Source organism: Rhinolophus hipposideros (genome assembly GCF_964194185.1).
Source record: "Rhinolophus hipposideros genome assembly, chromosome: 6".
Taxonomy (NCBI): Eukaryota; Metazoa; Chordata; class Mammalia; order Chiroptera; family Rhinolophidae; genus Rhinolophus; species Rhinolophus hipposideros.
The window spans coordinates 49,319,904-49,345,988 of NC_138052.1; the positions used below are offsets into that span (position 1 = coordinate 49,319,904).

The 26,085-nt window shown below is 35.7% G+C and overlaps 1 protein-coding gene across 4 annotated transcripts in view; it reads left to right on the forward strand.

Moving 5' to 3' along the window:
- MAP3K20 (mitogen-activated protein kinase kinase kinase 20) overlaps window positions 1-26,085 on the forward strand; it is a 167,124-nt gene that overhangs the window by 81,408 nt on the left and 59,631 nt on the right. For all 4 annotated transcript variants that reach the window (XM_081051494.1, XM_081051492.1, XM_081051495.1 and 1 more), the window contains exons 4-9: window positions 3,666-3,767; window positions 8,245-8,310; window positions 11,773-11,801; window positions 11,917-12,054; window positions 19,276-19,362; window positions 24,956-25,030. In XM_081051494.1, the coding sequence (XP_080907620.1) occupies window positions 3,666-3,767; window positions 8,245-8,310; window positions 11,773-11,801; window positions 11,917-12,054; window positions 19,276-19,362; window positions 24,956-25,030 (497 nt within the window). The remainder of the gene's footprint in view (window positions 1-3,665; window positions 3,768-8,244; window positions 8,311-11,772; window positions 11,802-11,916; window positions 12,055-19,275; window positions 19,363-24,955; window positions 25,031-26,085) is intronic.

A 26,085-nucleotide genomic window follows, 5' to 3' on the forward strand; every position in this document is an offset into this window, starting at 1 on the left:
TCATATTGCTTTTTGTTTCCTAATCCATTATATTTACTTTTTATTGGTTATGTTTACCTTATAAATCCGAATCTAGTTGTCTGATCTTCATTTGTGTCTTAAGTTATTCTTATGTAGCAGATGAAAGTGTGATACTCCAAAGAGATTAAAAACTCTGCTTCTTGTTTTGTATGCTTTATGTTTAATGCTTTTGAGGGGGAAGATTTAGCTTTAACTAACAAAATGGACTGTTCATGAAGTTTTCTAGTTTCTTGAGGAGAGTACAAAGAGTAGAAAAGGGACTTAAGTTATGGTGTGAATGCTTTTTCCATAAGTTTACTCTCCATCCCAAGGAGGATGTGGAACACGTTCTTATTCATATTCAACCTGGGTCTTCTAATCCAAAAGAGAAAGAAAGAATCCAAGTAGTTAGATGAGTAAGTTTGATTTTATTTAGTTTTTTTTTATAGACTAGCCAGTCCTTTATTTCATGCACCCTTTGGCATTCCTAGCTCATACCTATACCTACCCAAAATCTTTGGTTATCATTGATTAGTTGTTTTTAGATTTATATTTATTTCCCTGTAGAACCCGTAAGTAAGCAACTGTTACCATTAAACATTTCTGTGTAACACAAATTTCAGAATTTGAGGTATTAGTAAATTGTGTATTGATAGCTCTTTTATTAACCTATAAGCTTGATTATTCGAGACACCTCTTAGCCGTTTTGATGTTTTAAAATGTATTAATTTTATAAGATTGTCTTTGTTCCTAAAGATGCTAGTATTAATTAAGTGTTTGTTTACAAGTATCTACCAAATAAAGATGTGAACTTTTCAACTAACCTTCTGCAGCATTAATATCATGCCGTGGTCTATCAGCATATATGACAACTGAGCCAAGTTTGGGAGATCAGATGGATTGGAAATGATAGCACATATCTTGCCTCTTCAAATAAACACATTGGATTTAGTATGCAATGATATCAAAACATCAGTATGTTCAGAGAACAAAAAGAAACTGTTTAAAGAATTAAAGGAAAGTATGAAAATAATGAATCAACCAAATGAGAATCTCATCTAATAGATAGAAAAAAAAATTTTTTTAAAAGGACCCATGGAAATTCTGGAGTTGAAAAAGGCAATAATTGGATTAAAAAATTCTCTAGAGTTGATTTGACAGCATATTTGAGATAGCATTTAAAAAATCAGTTAACTTAAAACTAGGTCAATAGAAATTATCCAATCTGAAAAAGAAAAAGTTTGAAGAAAAATTAACAGAACCTCAGAGACCTATGCTTGACAACATCAAGTATACCAACTAATGTATAATCGAAAGGAAAGAAGAGATGTAGAAAGTATAAAAATAGGAAAATATTTGAAGAAATAGTGGCTTTAAAAACTTCCCGAATTTGCCAAAATACATTCATCTACATAGTTGAGAAACTTAATGAATTCCAAGTAGGATAAAGTAAAAAAAATGCACACCTAGACACATCCTAGTCAAATTGTTGCTAAAGACAAAGTGAAAATTCTTGAAAGCAGCAAGAGAAAAACAACTTCTCATATACAAGGCAACAACAATATTATTGATGGCTGGCTTCTCACCTACAATAATAGAGCCCAAAGGAAATAGACATTTAAAGTACTAAAATAAAAAACTGTATCCAGCAAAATTATCTTTCAAAAATGAAAGCAAAGTAAAGACAGTTTTGGGAAAAAGATAAGACAATCTGTTGCTAGCAGTCCTGCCTTACAAGAATACTAAAGGAAGTCCTTCAGCCTGAAGAAAAAAAAAATGACAACAGTAGTAATTCAAATCCATAGGGAGAAACAAAGGGTACTGGAAATAAAAGATATATGGGTTAATATAAAAGACTCCATAAATACATTTATTCTCATTTCTTTTTTTAGTATCTTTAAAAACATAAGACTGTATAAAGCAATAATTATAACACTGTTGACTGTAAAGTATATATACATGTGTATATTACAGTAATAGCATAAGGGATAAAGGAGAGAATGGAGCTAATTTGGAGGAAAGTTTCTATATTTTACTTTAATTAAGAGTATTAACCTGAAGTAGATTGTGCTAAATTAAGATGCATTTTATAATCCATTGAGCCACAACTAAGGAAGTCCACTCAAATATAGTAAAACATTCTCTAAGGAATTAAAATGATAAATTAAAAATACTAACACAAAAGACGGCAATAAAGAAGGAATAGAGGACTGAGGACAGAGGATATGTAGAAAAAAAGATGGCAATGTAAATCCAACCATATCGATAATTACATTAAATCTGAATAGTCTAAGTAACCCGATCAATAGACAGAGATTATCACACTGGATAAAAGAAGGGGGAGAAGGGGGAAAAAAGAAATAAAGATTAGAGTAGAACTCAGTAATAATGGAAAAATAACAGAGTAAATCAGTGAAAGTACAAATTTGGTCTTTGAAAAGATGAACAAAGAAAATAGAGAAAAAATTCAAATTAGCAAAATCAGGAATGAAAGAGAGGACAGCACTATTGTCCCTACAGAAGTTTAAAAGGATTTAAAAGGGGATGTTATGACCAACTTTATGTAACAAACTAGACAATTTAGATGTAATGAATGAATTCCTAAAAAGATACAAATTATCAAACTGATTCAAGAAGAAACAAAATCTGAATAGGCCTATAACCAATAAATTAATTTGAATTAGTAGTTTAAATACTTCCATAATGAAAAGCCCAGACCCAGAAGATTTCACTGGTGAATTCTGTCAAATGTTTATAGACAGTTTCTTAAAAAGTTAAACGTAAATTTACTATATGACCTAGCAAGTTCACTCCTAGGAATGAGAACATTCCTCTCCAAGAGAAATGAAAACATATGTCCACACAAAGGCATGTGTACAAATATTCATAGCAGCATTTTTCATAGTAGCCAAAAACTGGAAACAATTCAAATGTCTATCAACTGGTAATGAGCAAAGCAAATGTGGTAAAGCCATACAGTGGAATATTATTCACTAGGAACGAGGAATGAAATACTAATACCACAATCACTGCCACGATCCAACTTCAGAACCTTTCCACCGTCCCAAACAGTGCCCTGTTATCATTTACAGTCAACCATCACTCTCAACTCTATAAATGTACTAAGAAGCATCAAGCTGTACACTTACAGTGGGTGAATTTTATGGTATGTAATTTATACCTCAAAGCCATTTTTAAAGGAATTTCCTCTCGGCCTTTTTTGTGCTAAATTTTGAGGACTCCTTGAAATTCTGAGGCAACAAGGTAGATGTGTTAACGTTGTCACATAAACTCTCTGACTTGTCTTTATCTCATCTTCTATGTCAAAAGAATAACAATTTTTTAAAGCAATACCTATGTGCATGCCTGCCTTTGTTTCCAATACATCCTTCCAACACATCTTTATGTTTCTCGGTTCATCCAAATGGCTTTTAATTTTACCTTTGGCTGAAGTTTTACTATTTGTTCTCTTAACAGTCTTGTCTTTAATAGATTTCTTTCCAGGATAATATTAACTTTTAGAAACCACAGCATGGAACAATTTTTATATACTTTTGATGTCGTTTGTTAAGTTTTTAAATACATCTTCCCAATGAAAACGTGAAGTTTTACATATGAAATGCACCTTGGTTTTAATTAGATGCTTATCTTTCTGTTAAAACTAGAATATGCTTCTCTGGGATCACTGTATGATTACATTAACAGTAACAGAAGTGAAGAGATGGACATGGATCACATTATGACCTGGGCCACCGATGTAGCCAAAGGTAACAATGCTTCGTGTATTCTTGAAGAATTGGTGGGGAGCATTTTCCCATCCTAACAAGGTGACTTAAGTCAAAAGATTTATTGTTCTGTGTCTTTAGGTCTTCTTTGTCCAGACCAAAGGTAGCAAGAATTCTGCAACTTACTGTACAGATATTTTAGGTCAATACCTTTTCATTCCTGAACTCCATTTCTCTTTCCTTCCTTTACTTTCGTTCCTGAAAACCAAATTCCAACAAAATTAGTGGCTCCTAGGCAGCCATTTTTGCCACATTTCGCGTCACTGTAATTGACCAGTTTGCTTGACACATTAAGTGGAAAGATCATAATTCTGTTGTTGTTCTGCAAGTCTCTACTTAGACTCAGTATCCAAAAAAGTGTGATTTATTGTAGGATTACTTCTACTCATTTTGTATACATAATATGCTAACAATAGTAACCACTTGCAAAAAAAATTTTATTTGTCCTGCTATGTACATGCAGTTCAGATTTTATTTTATATTTAACGTAAACTTGGAAATCAAGTATTTTTAACACAAAAAAAATCCTTAAACAAGTTGCCCAGTTCTTATTCCCTCATAAATCCCTGCATAGACTAATGCTTTCTAGAGCAATTTAAATTCCATTTATTTTTATCTTTTTTTTCCATTTTCCAAAGTGAGCATTTCTGAGTTTTATTTATAACTGTCAAAGTTGCTTTGGAAACAATGTAATCTAAATAATGAACACTGATGGTTACATTTGTATTCTAGCAACCCGTCGTAGAAAGCAAGTGTGTCCACATTTTACTCAGGGCAATTAACTCCTTTGCGTTTTGTTACTCAAGACTCTACAAGCATCTTTAAAAAGCAAATAAAAGGATATTTAACACTCAATAAGGAAGGCATCTCCTACTTTGTTTTCACTGGGAAGTCACACAGTGACTTCCAAAAGTGATAGTCTTTCCTTTGGGGAATTATCTTGTCTATTTTACATTTCATCATCACCTGCCAAATTCTTCAGATAGGGAAAGTGAAAATGCTGCTGTTCAATGATATGTTACCTTATTAGAATAATAAGCTCTGTACTTAGGATGGTGTACTTAAGGCTTGGCTCTGTTAACTAACTTAATTGTGTATTCATTCATCTGGCATCTCAAATCAGCCTTAAAAATTCACATTCTTCAAGACAGTTTCATTTGACATCATAGCCATCTCCCTGCGTGTCAGTAATACACAGGGACCACCTGTTTATAAGCAGGGTGATGTGCTATTATTGGAACTGCCTGAAAAATTGTGGGAATACACTTACATAAATGTAAATACGTGTACGATGAGGTGTGAAAGTTTAAATAAAAAAATTATTACAGTAAAAGACACATTGCCATCAGTTCCCCTCAAAACACTCCCCCTCGCTTCAAACACAGTTATCCCCTCGTTCTTGCCACTTTCTGAAGCAGTTCTGGAAGTCCTCTGTCATGTCTTTACTTCATCCTCTATCATGACAACGCTCCGTGTCACACATCGCTTCTGGTGTATGACAATTTCTATCGAATAACAACATCACGGTGTGTCCTCATTCACCTTATTCACTGGATCTGGCACCATGCGACTTCTGGCTCTTCCTCAAATTCAAAATGACCATGAAAGGGAAACATTTTGAATTGATTCAGGACATGGAGACAGCCACGACAGTGCAACTAAAGACACTCACGAAAGAGGACTTCCAGAACTGCTTCAGAAAGTGGCAAGAACGAAGGGATAAGTGTGTTTGGAGCGAGGGAGAGTATTTTGAGGGGGATTAATGGCAATGTGTCTTTCACTGTAATAAATTTTTTTTAATTTAAGTATTCACCATATTTTTCGATCACACCTCATACAAGCAGTCCTTGACTTAAAGCACATCACCTTACAGAATTTGCATTTAGGGTGCTATGCAGTCACACCTATTTATTACTTAATGGCACGAAGGCTGGTAGATGGCAAACAAATCACCTGACATCAGACATGCAGGTTCTCTACTTAAGCTTCCCCAGCCCCCAGCCTATAAACCTTGTCCCTCCTGGTCCCTTCCCCTGTCTGAGGGGTGAGTCCCTTAGCTCCAAATCAGCTCCGTCGTTCCTAGGGTTTCTCAAGACTGTATCGGGAGGATGAGAAGAAACAGGACTAAGTAGCAACTGGAACCAGAGGTAAAGAATAGGAATGGAGAGAATGGGAGTGAATCATGGGACAGAGTCCAGAACCACAAAGTAATAAGATCACGTGTCTGTGGCTGGTGAATTGATCTGAATGGCAGGTTCTCATGTGTTTGGCCTCAGGTAAACAGAGGGAGACAGAGACTTGTTTGTTTATAGTTACAAGTAATCCTTAATATTTAAAATGGCCCATACAAGGAATAAGAAATCAGTGCTGTCGGAATGACTTCAACCTTCTCTGAAAAAGCCACATGGAGACCCTGGAGATTCAAGAGGAAGGCTTGGTTGTTGTTGATCCCGTTTCAAACTCAGCCATGTACCTCTCCGTGTGACCATGATGGGAGCCACTGTAGTGATAAGATGTTGAGAAATCAAATGAATAGTTCGTTTCAAATAAGAGTTGGTTTGTGCATTTTGAACTAGACACTGTTTACTATCACTGCTGAAAGAATACCTCCTCAAGGCCAGAAAGAGTCTCTTCTCTCTGGGTGGAGAGCGGAGTGGAGGGCCGACCAGCAGGCATAGCGGAAATTGCTGCAAGTCAGTCAACAGTGTGTAAAAGGAACAATTAAAGCAGATACACTTGCCCCCAGCCCCAAAATGGGCGTCCTTCAGGCCAGATCGCTCACAAATGACATCTGTCAAATCTTTTTTTAGGAAACCCTGAATCTTAAAACTGATGAAGGTATTTTTCAGCCTTTTTCATTATTTGCAATAAAAAACAGCAGAATTATAGATGGCTCTATATAAACAAATGAAGTAGAATTTTATATGATTGTGATTACTACTTGGTGTTTATATACACTAAATATTCTATAAAATTGTATCTTATACACAAATAATTTATGGTGCTTCTCATAATTTCTGCCATGAGGAGAAAAATGCTGATATTTAAAGTTCTGTAGCTGAGTGTTGTTTTTCGAAATCCTTACTTATCACAAGTGTGGAAACTATCTAGCTCTACCTAAAATAGTAATTAAACAGATTGTACCTGAAAAATAATTCAGGAATTTGATTCTTAAAGCAAGAGAACGGTAACTATGAAATTCAGTCATGAGAATAATTAAAAGTTGCCTAAGTTGCTATTGAATTTTCACATTTTGTGGTATGCAGAAGCTCATATTCAAAGATTTCCTTATTCCAGTTACGTCTTGTTTAAAATCGTTTTAATTGCTAAGACTTATGTTGACTCTTTTCAGGAATATCTTTATATGGCAGGAGTTTACATTTTTTATTTCCTTTGTTCTTTCATGATTCTTCAATATATAATAATCAGAATAGCAGGAAAATAATAGATTATTTCGAAAACTAACCTTTATAAAATTGAAAATTTCTTTGTACTTAAAAGAAGAACCAAAGCCTAGTTATTAAATTATGTTTAACAGATAATTCATTTAAAACAGAGCCTGTCTGATATTGGGGGCAGGGAGACTATTTCTTCCACTTTTTAGAAAAGACAACTGGATAAAGAGATGGGAAATTTTCAGTAGAAAGTGTTTTTTTCTCTATTCTAAAAGAGTAGACCATATATAAATACCAAAAAAGTCAAACACTGCTAAGGGGGTAACTGAAGTACACATCTTTCAAAGTATATTTTTTTATTCAAAACAATAAAATTCTACTTAGTTTTTATATATCCAATTTACTGAAGTAATTTGATTTACAGTCTACATATGTTGGAGATAATTTTGGTGTGCATTTCCATATAGACGATCGCAAAGATTTGTCCTTGTAAAAAGAATAAAATATTTTGTAACTACTATATATTTTTGTATCTGAGGATCATAAAATCCTTTACAAACTACAACTAATGAGTCCAGCTAGTTCTTCCCACCCCCATCCCACCCCCACTCCCAGGGGCTTATTGGAGTGAGCACTGAGAAAGTAAACCAAGCTGCAGACATCCGAATGAAAACTAAAAACCTTGGTCAGCATTTACTGATTTAGTAGGCAGATGGTAGTGGAATACCTTAATCACTGAAGCCCTCCTTCCTGTTGTAGGTTCCAGATTCCAGAAAATTAAGGTGTTCTTATTGGGTATTGTAAGAAGCTAGCTTTACCCACAATCAAATTCCAACTTCCAAGAGATTAAAGCCTATACTTTCTTTAGCATATAAATCTTCCTAAGGTAGACATATCTTGTTTCTGTTTTACCAATCATGTAAAAACAGAACACATGAATTTAGTTTCTGCTATTGAGTCCTTTGCAAAAGTATGAAAGATAATACTGATGTTTAAAATAGAAAGGTAATACTGATACAGTGTTGAAAAATGATATTAACAGGCCTTTCTTCTTGTATAAAAAGGAATGCATTATTTACACATGGAGGCTCCGGTCAAGGTGATTCACAGAGATCTAAAGTCAAGAAACGGTAAAGTAATCATATATTTTTATTTTACCCATTTTATTACAAAACACATGCACCTGTGTATAGAAATAAGCATCATGTTTTCCACATCTTTTGTAACCTGTTTTGACTCACCACTGATACCATGAAAGTCTTTGCACTGTTAAGAAATACCAAAATTCTCCCTATTATTTCAAGAGGCTGCGTAGTATTCCGCTGTATGAATAGCACAGAGAGTGGACATTGAGTTGTTTACATTTTTTTCCGTGATAAAAAATGTGGAGCTCAATACATCTCAGCAAAGTTTTTCAACACATCTTCAATTATATCTTTAGAATAATTTTCTGAAAGAGGTATTACTGGATCAAAAAGCACATGGTCATGTATTTCTAGTCTCCTATTTTTAGATGGTTCTCTGTACTAAGAGTTTTGAGTTTTGCTCTTGTTACTTCTGAATTATTTGGTGTGAATTTTTTATGTCAGTCCTATTACCTGGAGTAGTGCCTGAAAATGATCAGCACATTTAAGAGTTTGGAAATTAAAGCTTTTTTTTTCTCTTTCCTCTCTTCTGTACTTTCGAACGTTTGTTTATGAGCCTGTATTATTAATTTGGAGAGAGAGCATTTTAAAATGACTTGCAGGATTCCCTTCAAGTAGGAGTGGTAACAGAATACTTCTTCCATGACATCATTCGAAAGTTAACGGAGAAAGGCAGTAGGGTTATTTCAATAGCCAGCACTAGCTGAAGTAAACATCAGAATTTGTTACTTTAAAAATAAAAAATCTGGCTATCAATTCAGTTGCATGCGTTAACTTAATTATTTACATGCTTTCTAATTGATTCTTCTAAGTAAGGAGGAGAACTGTTTATTTTTAGAAAATCTTTAAATCACTGCAGTTAAAATGGTTATATGCTAGGAGCAGGATCTTTAGAACGGGAGTCAGGTAAGTGAAGGAAGAGGAGCAGGGAATTGACCGGCTGCCCTTGCTCATATTCCAAGACTGTGAGGTTTGTTGGGGTTGAAAAAGGAAAGTTGTTGGCAGCTGCCACTCATCAGTAGTCCAGGTTGGAACACCAGCTTGACCTTGCCAGTTGGCTTTGACTGATTGTTCTGTCCTTTTTCTAGGTCATCACTTGTCCACTGGCTCTTCTTAGACATAAGCCTCCTGGAGCTAAATGCTTGATATGATATATAGTTGGCTAACAGGAAATCATTAGAAAATAATCTAGAATCTAGTAGGAAGTTTATCAGAGTTTTATGACTTTGTAAATTTTCAGTTCATGCTCAGAATTTCAATCTAACCAATTTGTTTGACTTCTGTGCTTTTAATCTGCTTTATCAGTATATCCTAAATATTTCTCTATGGGAGAATGATTAAATTACGGGTTTATACATGCTGTCATTATGAAAACTAAATAACAGTGAAGACTGTCCCCATTTTTAAAACTTGTAATTTGTGTAGTTAATTATGGGAGAACACATAGACGTTGAAACACTATAGACCTAAATTTTAGCAGTTTTTGTTTTCTAGGAGAAGGAAAAATAAGACTCTTATTTTCCATGTTATATATTTTTATAATCTTAGATTTTTTTAAATGAGCACTTGTTAATCTTATAAGGAGGAAAAAGTAGTGGAGGTATTTGTAAAATAGCTGAATATAGTATTAACAATATCTATATTTTTATTTGAAAACGTCTATAGCTTATACATAGTATCACGGTTACCCTTAGGTTATTTTAAATGTATATTAGATCATGCAGAGATTATCTTCCCGACTTACTAAAGTCATTAATAAAAAGTACTGATCATCAACCATATTCAAGGCAGTGTGTGACTCACAAAAGAAATGCCAGAAACAGTTCTTTTGGGGCCCTTGTCCTCTCCTCTTAAGCTCTTATGCGCCTTCTCCCATAAAAGCCCCATCTACATTTTAACCCTCCCAAACAGATCTCAACTTCAAAACTATATATCTGTCTGCTTATTGGACATGGCCACATAGTACTGTATGTCTAAATTGATCTTTTCATCTTCTCTTTACCCCCTAAAAAATTATTCCTATATTTTCTTTCTCAAGGAGTGGCAATACCCGTTGCCTACGCCAGAGATTACATAAAAAGAAACCACAGGTTGATTCCAGAGCTCCTGTTCTCACCATGATGCTGCATTGCCTCCTTATTGGATTTCATCCCTGCATCCTCCTTCTCCCCCATATCCAGCTATTCAAGTGCAGTCGATTCTGCCTCCTAAGTGTTTCTTGACTTGGTCCACTGCTCTCCCACCCTTTGCCACTGCCTTACCATAGGCACCTCACCTCCCTTGGACTGCAACAATGGGCTCACATAGTGGTCTCCTTCCTCCAGTTCTGTTCTTCTCTAATAGACTCTCCCCTTGCTCATCTGTCCATGCATTTCTTCTCTAACAGTCTTTCACTGGCATTCCATTTCTCGCAGAGGCTCTTCTGGACCTGGCCCCTGTCTTCCAAAATTGCGTGCCTTTTCCTCTGCTGACCTTTTTGCAAGGCTCTTTCTTCGGCGTAGAAAACTTTTTCTCCCCCAGTTCTCCAGTATCTCGTTCCTCCCAGTTTGTTCTTCAGGTCTTAATCTAAGCTCCATTCCTTCCGAGAAGCTTCCTCTGACCACTTGAGACTTAGATATCCCTGCATTTTAGTTCCATGGCAGTCTCCATGGCTCTCATCATGGAACTTATCCCACTTACTTAGAGATGTGTTTTATTGTCTTGCCCGTTAGACTGTACACTCCATGACGGCAGAAACAACGCCAGTCTTCCCCGTTCTCTTCCAGAACATAGAATGTATGGCACGGCCTCACCCATAGTAGTGCTCAGCAAATATCTGTTAAATAAATGAGTGTGTGAATAAATGAATGAATGAATATTGTCCCTGACTTCAAAAAAATTCCTTTTCAATTGGGAGGGAAAACCGTATATACCATGAAATAATAATGCTAATGACGTCCTCAGTATTGGGTTGGCAGTCTAATGGCAGAACCCAGGTAAAAATTTGGTTCTTCTGACTAGTACTAATTTATGCTTTTTTACTGGATAGTGCTGCATTTGATTTAACCAAATGTCTTGAAAGCCTGTTTTGTTGTTTTTTTTCCATCTTTGGCTATGTGCCACTTTTTTTGTTGTTCTTTTTGTTTTGTTTAGTTTCAGGTGTACAAAGCAATATAATAGTTGGACATTTACACCCCTCACAAAGTGATAACCCACCCATCCCCAAGCTACTACCCCTCTGACATTGTATATAGCAGTTTGAAAGCCTTTTTAATCAGAACCTCATGGAATTAGTTTCTTTTTGTTTTGTTTTAATGTCAGCTCCTTTTTTCAAAATCTTCAATACAGTAACAACTTTGGTTTTACCTTTTATAATGCCATATGAGAGATAGAAATAGAAGTTTATGATTTTTTTCAGTATAACTCAAATTAATGATTGTCATAATTTGTTTTATTTTTTTCTTTTAGTTGTTATAACTATTGATGGCGTATTGAAGGTAGGAATATTTCTTTTCATTTAAAAAAATCTGTTGATTTCAGACGTAAGTTTTTGTGACTGTGTTTTTTATTAGTCAATAAGTAGAAAGTTGATACTTGTTTCTCTTTTTTCAGATCTGCGATTTTGGTGCCTCTCGGTTCCATAACCATACAACACACATGTCCTTGGTTGGAACTTTCCCGTGGATGGCTCCAGAAGTTATCCAAAGTCTCCCTGTGTCTGAAACTTGTGACACATATTCCTATGGTGTGGTGAGTTCATTTCTCATTTTGGGTTGCTAAAGGAAATACAGAAAGCAAGCAACCTGCAGAAGTGGGATGCAGCATTCTGGTAGAATGCCTGGAGCAGTGACAGCAGAGAGAACACTGTGTAATTATTAGACTGCGTACTTGATCACTTTAATGCATCTGAGTTCTTTTGTCCTATGTGAGAAGAAACAAACGCCACTTCTAAGAAGCAAATTAGATGGGACCTAAACTGGTGTTGGGCCTGATGCAGTCCGATGAAGAGTTCTTTCCTGGGAAGACAAACGACTGTAGAATATCTCTGTAAATCAGTAGAAATGTGGATCATTTGGAATAGGACTTCACTGTAATGAGCTTCTCACAAACCACCAATAGATCTGCCAAATGAGTCAGTTAACAGGAAATTTTTGAGTGTCAACTATTAAACTGATTAGTGAGTTTCTGGAAAGTACAGAAGAAAGTATACTTAGCCTTTAGCACATGGTCTGGCCCATGTCTGCTGCAAATCTTATAAAGTGGTAGTGGCTATCTGAAACATGAATCTAAAATATCATATAAGAATAACAACCGAGCAACATAGTTCCAGGAATAGAATAATGGAACTAGTCCTCGAGAACCAGTGCTCCAGGACTAGGAATCAGTGAAGGAGCAAAAACTTCGGGAGTTTTGAGATGGATCATTCTTGAGGAATAAGTTAAATCTGAATTAGCAGAGAGAAAGAAGGGGGAAATAGAAGCAGATGAGGTGCGAGGGGAAGATGGGCAGGGCGATTCTTTGATGGTAGAAGAAATTCATTTGTTGCCCATTTTTGAGGGTAAATTTTTATCTCTAAAAATGCTGTCTATCCTTTAAAAAGACCAAAGTGGTATTTGGAACTCCTGTTTTCACTTCTCATCTCCCAAGTATACTGCCTTCTCAATTTAAATTATTACTTCTTAAAAGGATGTTTTCATAATGAGAAAAGAAGCAGACTAATTTTGGCCCAAATCAACATGCCTCTTCTTCCTGAGCTGTGTTTTCAACTGAGGGTGACATCTGATGATGGCACAAGAGGCAACCGGCATTGTCAAACCCGTTCCTTTTACTTTAGAGTTCATCAGTCTCTAGGTATTTACTGCTGCTTCATTATGTAAGTTTTAGGCTTGTTTCAATTGGCTAGCTTTTTCCAAATCATAATACATGTTATGTATCAAAATTAACTTAATATAATAGAGCTCAGTTTTGTTGGCAATTGGAAAAAATCATTTCATGAATGAAATACATATTTTGAGCAAAGGACTGGAATTTTAAAGATTGGAAGACAACAGTAGCATTAGGCTACCTATCTAATTTCTCTTAATTCTGTGTGTTTCTAAGAATGAAGGCTATAAACTATTATAGACAGTGATCAAATAATTCTCATTGAAAGAAGGGGGCGTGGGACTATAATTCCGTGAAGAGACTAGATCTAAAACTGGTCCACTATGTCAAAAGTTACTACATTCTCATTATGCTAAGTGAAATAAGTCAGTTGGAGAAAGATACCATATGATCTCACTTATGTGTGGAATCTAAAGAACTGAATAAATGAGCAAAGTAAACAGAAATAGTCTCAGAGACATAGAGGGATGGCAAGGGGTGGAGATGAGGGAGAAGGGGAAGGAATTAGAAAACAAATTCGTAACTACAAGATTGCCACGGGATATGAAAGACAGTTTGGGGAATATAATCAATAATGTTGTAAAGATTTTGTAAGGGGCCAGATGGGCACATGTCTTATTAGGGAGACCACTTCATGGACGGTGTAGATGCCTGACCACTACGCTGTACACCTGAAGGTGAAGCTGAACAATAATGAATGTCAACTATAAATTAACATATATGTAGTCACAGGATATGGAGTACAGTATAGTGGAATTATAATAGATATATACGAAGCCAGAGGGGCAATAGATTGGGGAAGGGGAGTTATCACTTTGTGAGGGGTGAAATGTCTATTACATTGTTTTGTACACCTGAAGCTAATAAAAAACAAAAGTTACTATAGTCTGACCATCCTACAAATCATCTGCTTAGGGAGTCTAAACGAGGGAATTTGCAATTTAAGACTTCTTTGATATTATTTCCTCTTATGAAATTATCTTTCTTTATTTGTAAGCAAAAATCTATTTACCGTGTCAGGCACCGTGATAGTCATCAACTTAAGGTAATTTAAATTTGACTTTGCCTGCTCGTTGGGACCAGTGACTCCTTTTATCCCGTGGAACAGGCGCCATCAAACTTTTTCGACCAAGATCCAGAAAGTAAATATTTTCGACTTTGAGGGTCACTTATAGTCTGTGTTGCATTTTTTCCCAACCCTTTAAATATGCTAAAACCACTTCGCATCCTGCAGCAAGCCATGGTTTGCAGACCCCTCTGTGAAACAAGAGGGATTGGAAGATAAGCAGCATGGCTGAAGAATCACAGTAATTCAACAAGAGACCACCATCCTCATTGCTCTCACTTGCATGTGTACATAAATATATGTAAACATATTTAGATGGTTATGTTTTTTAATTATTTTGCACATGTATATGAATTAGAAGACACTTGAGGTTCATTTTAGCACTCTACAAGTTCTTGTACAGTGCTTTTACTTTTAAAATTCTGCCCAAGTCTTAGAATTTCCTGATCTCAGACACGACTATGAATTATGTAGAGAGTGAACTTGTAGTTTCAGTATTATTTCATTGATGAAAACAAACTTCACACTGCTGTCTTCTAAAAGGTTCCAGTTGCCAGGGACTTCAGTGTGAAATGCACCTACCTGCTTTTCCTTAACTGAAGTAGAATCTTAGTTCCAGTAACCAAGAGCAAATTCCTTTTCACATGTCAACCATAAAAGATGTTAAGAGGTGATTTCTATTTGTGGAGCTTAGGATTTTTTTCCTATATCTTTTAAAAATCTCTTTCACTCATTCCACATTGACACCCCCCCCCCATGTTAAACACAGTTTGAATCAACCTGTGGCTTTCTGAGGCTGCAAATGTTCTGTTTATCTTGTTAAAAAGCTTTCCTTCAAATGACTGCACTGCTTTTCAGTAGATGGGCCTAAACATTTTTCTCTGCGAATTAGGTTTTCTAATTGTTTACTGACCCTACCTTTGTTTTGTGCTGAGGGATTTAACAAATGCATAACAGATCATTCTGTCAAGTAATTTAACTTACGCCAGCAAACTTTACAGCCAGTCACACTGAATGTTTCCAGTGTCGCTCTATATTTTCACACCAGACTTTGCTATCCAAAACCTGGTTGTTCCAGTCACGTGCTTTTGAATATCAATTTTACGTTCATGTTAGAGTTTCCTTTTAACTGGTGAAAACAAAAATGCCTTTTCAGTGAATCTGTTTTAAAACAGTTTCTACTACTTATTGCATTATTGAAAAGAGAGGTTTACTTAGAATGCTACTTACCCAGAATGCATAGCTGTATCAGCAGAATTCCATTCAGAAAAGTACACATATGCTAATTTAATTATAACTGAGAATTCAGGATTTATTTCAATTTTGACCCATTCCCATTCTGTTCTAGATAAACACCGTCAGTGAAAGAAAAAGTGAAAATCATACTTTCCAGAGCCTTTTTGTTTAAACAATCACAATTTAAAAAAAAAAAAAATGAAAGTATTGCATGTTCAAAATGGGTATTACTAAAAGAGCAGGAGAGAACAGTTGTTAAGGTAGGGGCCGTGTGAGTATTAGAAGTCAGTAGTCTGTAAACTTTGAAAACGATATCTAGCTAGGAAAGTAGGTGGTTATTGAGAATTTTTGATGTCCTTTCAAAAATAGGTGAGTAGCGAGGATTCATATGTCATTACGAGCATCTCTTCGCACAAATCATCGTATAATTTGTTAAAACTCTATTCTGTGCATCGAGCCCCCACACACGTCGCAGTCACATATAAACGAAGGAGACCATTAAAAAAGTTGTTGTTTTTGGAAACCCATCAAAAACCCAATATATTTTCTCTTTTTTTTCCTTTTTTTCAGATTCGCTGTAAGAATTTACCCCCTAATATTATCAAAGTCCCGAGCCCTCCCCAGCTTGCTAATCCTGTATTGGTTCTTCACACATGGCAAGACTAACCAGCCTTATACAGCCTTAAAATAAATGTGCTGCAAAGAATTGCTTTTTACAATTCTTCCTTCTAAGCTGGTAAACTTTGTTAGGAAGACAATTGTTTTTCTCTGTTTTGTAAGACAAGAGGTTTTTCTTCCCCCTTATGGTGACTTCTCTTGACGAACCAAACCAGGGGTGTTTGGTATGTTACCCACAAAAGAAAAGAAAAAAAGACTTCGAAGCAGAAGTCATTGAAAGAATAAGCCTTCTGAAAACACAAGGCCTAGCCAACTCTTTAAATACAAAGCTATCCTAATGCCAACGCAGGAAGGATTACCTGCTTAGAAGCTTCCCAGCCAAAACCAGGTTTGAAAATAGAGTTGAGAGAGAACATTACTGCCTTACTTGTCTGCAAGCCCTGTTCCAGAACAGGCCCAGCTCAGGTAATGGCTTTCCATTGTTTGTAAAAGAAAAGGCAGGAAAAGTACAGAACCTTGTTCAAGGACATGTCTCTTCTGTAAACTGAAAAGAGAACATGTCCTTGTGAGCAGTTTAAACATAAGGGTGCCTCAATATAAAATGAATTGGAAAATATTTTTAAGGTTGAAAGATCACAATGTTTGACCTGCAGCCCCATAACTTGATATTTTCAGGCATAGTTTAATTTATTTTTAGACCTCCAAATGACTTCCTCAACAAGGTTACTTTTTTGCGCCAAATGTCATTGTGTTTAGAAAAAGCTGTTGTCCCACCTCATGCCATCTACTTTTTGACACATTCCTGAACCTCGTGAATTAATAATAGGAAACCATGAGGTGCGCTGATACTGGAATCAAACTAAAGACCTCATTTGGGCCTCAGAACCTAGCAGCTACTAGTGACGTCATCCACGGCCAAACATTTTACATCCATCAAGTGGCTCCCTCAGCTGTAGTAGCTCTTTAGAGACACAGAAAGGGAGTAAAATGAAACCGTCTGATTTTTCCAGAGTTAGAACTCTTAGAGAAATATAACTAGGACCTTATTCGATTTTGGACATTTTCCAACTGAATATTTTGGAATAAAGAAAGACATAAATCTTTCTCTGGTGTTATTCCCTGAGCTCTTGGTTTTGTATTTCACCTCACAAAAAATCCAGGGGTCAGTCTTAGTGTGTGGGCGTGCGCAATATATTGTGCCTGCGGTCCAAACTCTGAAAGGATGGGGCGCAAAGCTGCTCCTCTGACGGTCTGGGAGTCGGGTGCATTTGATTTATGTGATGCTGATTTGCTATTCCCATTCTCCTTAGGTATGCCAAATCCATTAATTTACTTCTTCTTCATATCCCTCCCCCCCCCAACCCCAACACCAGGGGAGTGGTAATTGCAACAAATTGAGGGACTTCATTTCCTGCTCAGCCCTCTCACTGCCCGCCTCCCCACTTCCCTGTGCAGGCCGTGTGTCAGGTGTGATTGCCTACCTGTTCTCATTCCTCCTTTACTCATGGTGTTCGCTAGAATCGTCCTCTTCGGGGATGCCCTGTACCTTTACCTAATCACTTATGTGACTCAAATAGAATTATTCAGTAGCTCTTGGAAAGAAGTACCTTACATACTTGATTAAAAGCCCAAAGAGGCTTTAGTGGATTTTTTTTCTCCTGCTTGAGCAGCATCTGCCAATTTCCCTGATTTTCCTGCTAGTTATCTTCATATTAACCAGAATTCACTGAACATGTTACGGCTCGAAAAAGACTGAGCACTGACCCAGGAAATAGTGGATAGAAAGTTAAAGGTTTATAGGATTTGCTTGAATAGAGTATATGTCCTCAGTTGGCATTCTTATTTAGAAATAGTTTTTTGTTTTTAGAACAAGAGAACTCTAAATTAAAACTGCTGAATTCATTGCTTCAGCCGTGGCTCCATACCTAAAATGTGGCTTGTCACATTCTCTCTTGTACTTCCAGCTTTTTCTTCTGTAGAGCTACCTGGGGTTAAGAGCTTGACCTTCAGGGGGAGACAGCCAGCTCATATTCTAACTCTGCCACTTGATAACTGAGTGCCTTTGTTTTCCTTAAGCCTTAGTTTCCTCATCAATAAAATAAGGATAATATCTACCCAGTGGGATTGATATTAACCATGATATCATATGCAAAGGCTTTAACAGAGTACCTGGAACATAATCAATAAATGATAGTGGTTGTTATGATTATTGATAAAATCATAATTGTTTTTGCATTTCACCAAGTATTGGTAGACTCAAATTTAGATGCTTATTTGTATAAATGAGAAAGTGAGTATAAGAATCTCCATTATTAAGTATTTAAAGAGAAACCAAAATCATTGGCTGTTTTCAGCCTTCCCAGAATCAGTTTACTTTCTTTGGACACTCAGGTGCAGATTTATTAATCTTACTAACCTCAAGGATTACAGGGAGATGAACTCATGCATAAATTCCTCTCTCTTTCGCTCTCTCTCTCGTTCTCTCTCATTTTCTCTCTCACACATGCACACTCACACACACTCAGCCTTATATATGTACATAAAGTGTTTACTGTATCTTAGAATACAGTATAATAAATTATTTTGTATATAGGTGGATGAAAATGAATCCCTTAGACTGACTCATTTTGAGCGAGTTCTCTAAAACACAAAATCTAAGTGTTATAATTTTGCAAGTACCTACCATATGGGGTAAGTGGTTTAGCCAGTGATTTAGATTTGGTGCTTGATTTTTTTTTTTTTTTATAATGAGACCATTATTAACCCTTTAAAAATATGGTTGAATTCCCTGTTATGAAGAAATTCTATCAGAGATAGAAGGTGGGAAGAGTTTTGACTAATAAAATATAAAATTTAACTTACGGGAATACGTGAGAATTCTAATAACTTACAAGATAAAGTTAAAATCACTTAAGTCCATTGGTTTCTTAAAATTTTCAGTCTGGCTCTAGATGGTCTAATTTCTAAACCAGAATTTTTTATTTAAAAAATTGTATATGATATATGGAAGGAGTCCTATGCATGAATATATACGGTTTGCTCAAGTTTCTACAGATGGGGTTGGTTGTGTCTGGTAATTGGCTACAGTGTAATGTTAGATAAAGTTTCAGTAATATGCCAAAAATATAAAGTACAAGAATAAAAATTCCATTTTCTTTTTGTTCCAGGTTCTCTGGGAGATGCTAACAAGGGAGGTCCCCTTTAAAGGTTTGGAAGGATTACAAGTAGCTTGGCTTGTAGTGGAAAAAAACGAGGTAAGACTACGATTCTCCATTCAGGTACATAGATCAGAAAACAGTATTGGGGTTTTGCAAAAGACTTTTTCATCTTCTTCAAATTGAAAGTAAGTTCACGCTTATGGAAAGATTAGCAGTAGGAGCTAACACAAAGGGTCAAAGTGATGTTATTCCTCATGAATGGACCCTTTACATCTAATTGTTGCAGCTTCACGTCGTGATGCTGTAGATCAAAAATTGTACAAGTACTGTACTAGTTTCTCAGTCTCAATTGTAAAACCTAGGGGTTTGTTCTTAGTGATGAAAGAAGCCATTGCGTCTAAGGTAGGGGAACAGTTTAACTCCATCTCCTGCGTTTAGGACATCTTTTTTACTGGCCGGGAGTTGATATATCTGTAAGAGACCTTCAGCTACTTCAACTTACCTCTCCCAGCAGGAGTCACTATAGTACAAGAAACTGTCGCTTAGATGAGAATTTCAAAAATAAAAGAAGAAAAAATAGTTTCAAAAAAGGGAAAAATTACAGTTTTGCCACCTACGTTGAACACTACATTGAAGATGAGCTCCTCACTGGAATTGGCGAGGCAGTGGCATAACTGTTCGCTTCTTCATGCAGAGCCTTTCCATTTCAAAAGAACTTCAGTGGCGTAAACACCGTTTGTGCTGTGTCCCCAGCTTCGCTTTTCTTCTTCCCACAAATTGAGGCTTTCAGTTAGTTGGACCTATGAGCCTACATCAGAGAACATGGTACATTCATATCAAAGAGAGCAACTACATTTTGAAAGGTTTAAAATTGTGACTGAAACGCACAGTCATGGAAATTTTCAGCATAAGGATGAAGCGTCCAATATCAAGGTATTATGAGAACTTAGATCATGTAATGGAAGCATGCAGTTGTCTTTGCAATGCAAAACAACTTCATTTCATAAAACTTCTTCATTTCCAAACCTTGTCTCTGCCCTCCACAAAGGGTAAGAGTGCAACCTGAGGATAAAATAATTTGCAAAAGGTGAATAGAGAGAGAGAGTTCTTTTTTAATGCTTTAAAAGAATTAGATTGATCTGCTCCCCATGTGAGTGCTGGAACAAACTAAATTTAAATCAAAACGCTGCTATTGGCTAAGAAAAACCAAGTCTCCATATGTTAGATCACAGAATCCAGAATTACCTTATTAATTTGTCCTCCTGAGCCATTGAGAATGGATGACATGTTCATGATAGCCAAACTTAATGGGGGAGAGCTGCCAATTTATGAAAAATGAAAAGGAGTTATATTCAAGAATGTGTCTGCTCATTGTTTCACAGGAGCTGCTCTGTTTTAATTAAATGTAATAGTAATTCCTGGTGTGTTATTAAATCAGACCTCGCACACAGGATAACTGATGTTTTCGTGATATGAGAACCCACTTGTTTCTGTTCTGTTTTTGGGTTGTTGTTTTTCTTTTGCCAGTGAGATGATTAGATATTTGGTTTTGGGTTTATAAACGAGAGTGAAGAAAATTATTGACCTTCTGTTGACTTTGGAGCAGAGCGCTCTACATCGTTTCAAGATAAACTAGAAGAACGCTTTTTTAAAAGCTCACTGGACCCTTCAAATATGTATAAGAGAGAATAATTAATATTTTTAAATAATATTTCATTGAAAGGATGGCAAAATAAGTATGAACCTAAAGCCCTTTCAAAACATTGGCATATCCATCAAGGAATTTTAAAGCTGAAGAAAAAAAGGAATTTAGACGCTGCCTTTGGATAGTTGACTTGCGAGTTGGGAATCATCCATAACTAACCTTCACAACCTCCTCAACAAGTACATGATCTCCCCCTTTCTCCCCAGGGGTCCCCTGAAGTAGAGTGCACTATCTTATCCATGATGTCAGCTGGTAACTAACTGATGGAGACTACTCAAATACCTCCTTTACTGTATTTATTACATATAAGTTGAAAGACACCCATTTGGTGAAATAAGTTTTCTCAACTTCCTAATGAATTTAAGGAAAATTGGGTATTACAAGGATATTTATCTGTCTATTTTCATTCTGCACAATATTTATTTGTCGAAAATAGGGACATTAAGTTTATATGTAGTTTCCATTGTCCTCATTCAAGAAGGTGTCTTAGTTTCACCTCTTAAGTGGAGACACTTATTACAAGAAGAAATTCTGTTGACATAGCATTAAAATAATTCCCAAGGATTTATTTCATTTCATAATAAAATTGAGAATTTGAGTTAAATATAATTTACAAAATCACCGTAACTTTTAATTATTTTATTTATTTTTGCTTTGGAATACTTTGGGTTATTGAATTGAAAAGAGAAAGCTGTATTTTTTTTTTTAACAGGCCTCGTTTAAACAAAGATCGATGTGTTTAAACTTTCAGGGAGACATTTCAAATGTGAACTAGTACCTATAGCCAAATATTAGGGTTACCTTTACTTTTTAGCGTTTTATTCTGAAATAATTAAAAACTCACAACAAGTTGCAAAAATATTACAAAAAATTCTGTGTACCCTTCACTCACCTTCCCCTGCTGGGGACATATAGGTATATAACATCAAAATCTAGAAATTGGCATTGATACATTACTTTCTTTTTAATTAAAAATTTTTTTTTCAATTACAGTTGACATTCAATGTTATATTAGTTGCAGGTGTACAGCATAGTGGTTAGACATTTATTTAACTTAGGAAGTGATTTCTCCCCCCCGTAAGTCTAGTACCCACATGGCAACATGCATAATGATTACAATATTATTGACTATATTCCCTTTGCTGTACTGGTACATTACTCTTAACTAGACTGTAGACCTGACTCAGTTTCACCGTTAAGATTGATTTTTGCATCTATAGGAAGATCAGTATATTCTAAAAATCGTATCTGAAGGTTTCTGCTTCTAAACCCTTAATAATGAAATAAGGTCTTGAAACAATAATTTTTCCTCGTATTAAATCCTATTAAAACTAGGTAGATCCATACAGCACCGTTAAACTTTACAAAGCAAGCAATGAACCCTTAGAGAAGGCATGGAATTTAGAGGGCGTTACTAATAAATTTTAAAAATATAACAGATACGTATATTTGCCTTTGTAATTGCCACAAATCTCAGTTAGTGGTCGTTCAGAATGTTCTGGCAGCATAGTTTTTATGTTTATAAATACTTAGATTCTCTTGTAAAATATGTTTTGTTCTAAGTAGCAAACTATTGATTAACATAGAAATCCTCAAAAAGCTTATTAATTCAAAAAACTTATTAACTTATTAATTGTTTTTGACTGTACTTTAGAAAAAGATAATAAACTTGTCTTAAAAAATAATTTTTGCATCTTACATAGAAAATGGTGCATAAAAGAACATGATCTTAAATGTCATGCCTAATTTCGTAGTTGGGAAATATTTTAATTTTAAATTTGAAACTGTTTTTATTTTTGAATATTTAAGTTTTAAGTAGTATTGCAAACCTGGTGCTAATATCTGATTATTTCAAAATGTGTTAATGCATTCAGAGTACCCACAGTTATCTAATTAGGACTTAAATATTTTGAATTTTATTTTAAAGTACTTTTTAATGTACCAAAATAATCCCTTACATAAAGTGTCTGAGTCTAGATTTAACTGATATTTGACCATGTCAGATAATTTAAAATACTTCTATCTCCTTGTATATAATGTCATAGATCTGATGTCTAAAAAGTTTGTCAGTGAGAAAAGATGATAGAAATGATGAACATCTATATCCATCCAGTTCACATTTTAGTTCTTGGAAAAAATGTTGAGATAAAATTGTGTAGAAAATGTTACCCTTTGTGAAAAATTATTTTTCGTTACACATGGGGTACGTTCAGTTGCATAATTACAATTACTGTCTGTTTTTATTAGTTGCCACTCCCAACCATCTTTTTTTAAAAAAATAAAAAAATATCTGGTTTTCCTTTTGACCTTCATCGAAAGGTTTCCAGTTCACATTACAGTAAAATAATAATACAGTTTATTATTAAAGCATCGTGCTCTATGTTACAAAATCACAAGGCTAGAAGTTAAAAAATGCTTAGCATAGCCTCTAACTTGGAGTGGGTTGTTTGATTTTAATATTAGTTTTTTCACTTTGTTTTATTTTGATTTTGAGGTTATCTGTAATTCCAAATATAGATTATTTTCTTGCCAACGCAACTGTTTTTCTAGTTTTACACATAGCCTCCCCCAAATCCAACTAAGTTCAGTTTTAAGTTTTTTATTTGCAAAACTTCTTTGGCAAACAACACTGCAGAATAAATCTCAGTACTTAGCACGGTAGTTCTCAGCTCTATCAGTAGTGCTCTTTCTATAACTGCTGTGTTAATGCCCCTTCTACTTCCCTGAAATGAAAGTCAGAGGTAATACAACCTACCTACATGTTATCTTTTAGGTCAATATAATGCTCTAACTGTACTATAAAGAGGAAATTAACGAACGGTGGATTGCAATGTGGAGACGCTCAGGCACGAGCACAGTAGATGGAAGAGATCGTGAAGCAGGTTTTGATGCTTAAAGCTATGGAGAAATAGACTTCAGCAGCTGCAAATGCAGAGCAGAGTTGAGTTAGTGACTCCAGTACCATGAACAATGCTGACATTTTCCAAAAAATTTAGGTTAAGTTATGAATACTGCAAAAACCAGTCTGCCCTTCATTTATTTTATTTGGTAGTTGCATTCTTAGAAAGTTCAGTGCATTTAAAAACTGTTCAGAAAATATCTTGCCATTTATTTGTAAGTGAGAGATTCTAGGCTCAGAAACTTGTCAGCCACACTGTTGACTTGTTTTACTTCTGTGAATACACATGGGGCCTTGGAAGACTGATGGAATGCAAGTGTTCTTAACCATGTCGGACTTCACAGCGTATTGAAGGATGGCATCCTTGACCTGCTCCACGTGCAACCCTTCCATCTTTAAAACAAACAACAATGCCTCCGGAGATTTCTAAACAGCCTCTGAGAGGCACTACTCTAGAATATTAGAGTAGGACTGACGTTCACCTCATAATCTTTGTTGTAACAGGTCCTACAGTTTATGGTTTTGACCACACCTAAGCCACAATGAGTCATGCATTCAGAATGTCTTATTTACCAATGGGAAAATGAGTACTTCTTCAAAATTATCTCTGTGACTGTCTGCACTGAAAATGTTTTCACAGTTGTGTATCTACTGCCAAAGCTGAATCGGCGGCGTCTGAGTTGCCCAGCCTGTTTGCATCACTTCACAGTTGCCTATAAAGTACAGTGATAGATTTGTGGTTTTAGATTTAGTGTTTGCGTTCCAACTTGCCCCCCTCCTACTGTCGTTCCTGTTGGACTTTGATTCTGAACTTAAAGCATTTGTTGTGCGGAACCCCATTCTCTATCCACTGTGATTCCTCTGTAGAGGAAAAGTGTAAGTGTCTTCAGTGATTAGGTGATGAATCTAACCATAAACTCTCACCTGTCATCTATTAATCAATGGAAGACGTAAATTTAATGTCTTGTTCATGCTCTTAAATTAACTCCTTTATGACTCTTCAATTAGTATTTACTTTCCTCAATGAGTAAGTCCTTGTGTTTTACTGTCTTTTGTTTTGTTTTGTTTTTACTTTCTCCTTGTAGAGATTAACCATTCCAAGCAGTTGCCCTAGAAGTTTCGCTGAACTGTTACATCAGTGTTGGGAAGCTGATGCCAAGGTATGTATGTGTGTGTGTATATTTTGTTGTTGTTGTTATTGTTCAGAATTCTGAAATTTCCCTTGTTTGTTTGACTTGAGTTTTTAAAACGTGGCACTAAAATCCATTACACAGCAAAGCTAGACTGCAGGTTCTGTTCCCTGTAGTCACCAGTAAGGCTTTTTGTTCACATCCGCTTATCTCTGTCCCTGGAAACTCGGTCTTAGCTCTTTCTTACAGCCCTCGTGCATCCTTGACTCAATAAAGAGAAATTTGTTCCTTTCTTTTTAATCTTTAATAATAACTATTGCACCTTCTTGTTATAAAGATGGCTAGCAGCCAGTGCTCATTCTGTGTCAGGCACTGTTCCAAGTACTTTATGTATGTTAACTCATTTATTCCTCTGTGAAATAGGCCCTGTTGTTGTCTTCATTTTAGAGATGAAGAATCAAGGCACACAGAGGTTAAGTAAGAAGCTCAAGGCCACACAGCTAGTAAGGGGTGGGGCTGGATGCGACCCAAGCAGGCTGACGTGGGTCCCTGCGCATCACCACTGCACTGTATTGCCTTTCGAACCAAAGACCAGGCAAGGTAACACTGTCACAGAATCTTGATACGCACTTCCGGTCCAGTTGCAGGGATGTTTTTTAGGCTATCACAATAGAGTTGGAGAAATTCCAAAGTGAGACTTCCATGTGGTTATCACATTTGAGCATGAATGGCCCATTTCCTTTCCCTGCAAAGATGAGTTTAAAAGACTGTCACATACATAACGGAAATATTTATAGATAAAATAGTAAGCTTATCTTGGATTTGCTTCAAAATAAAGGGAAATGGATGGCAGTATAGATGAAATAAAATTTACCATGGTAATTTTTGAAGCTGAGTGATAAGTATATGGAGATTCATTATATTGTCCTCTCTACTGCTCTGTATGTTTGGAATTTTCCATAATAAAAAGTTAAGAAATTAAAAAAAATAAGATTCTCACAGATTAAACATTACAATGAGAGAGAGAATTATGCTGAAGAAAGGAACAAACATTTTATCGTTCTCATTTGTCCAGTTTTTCACGG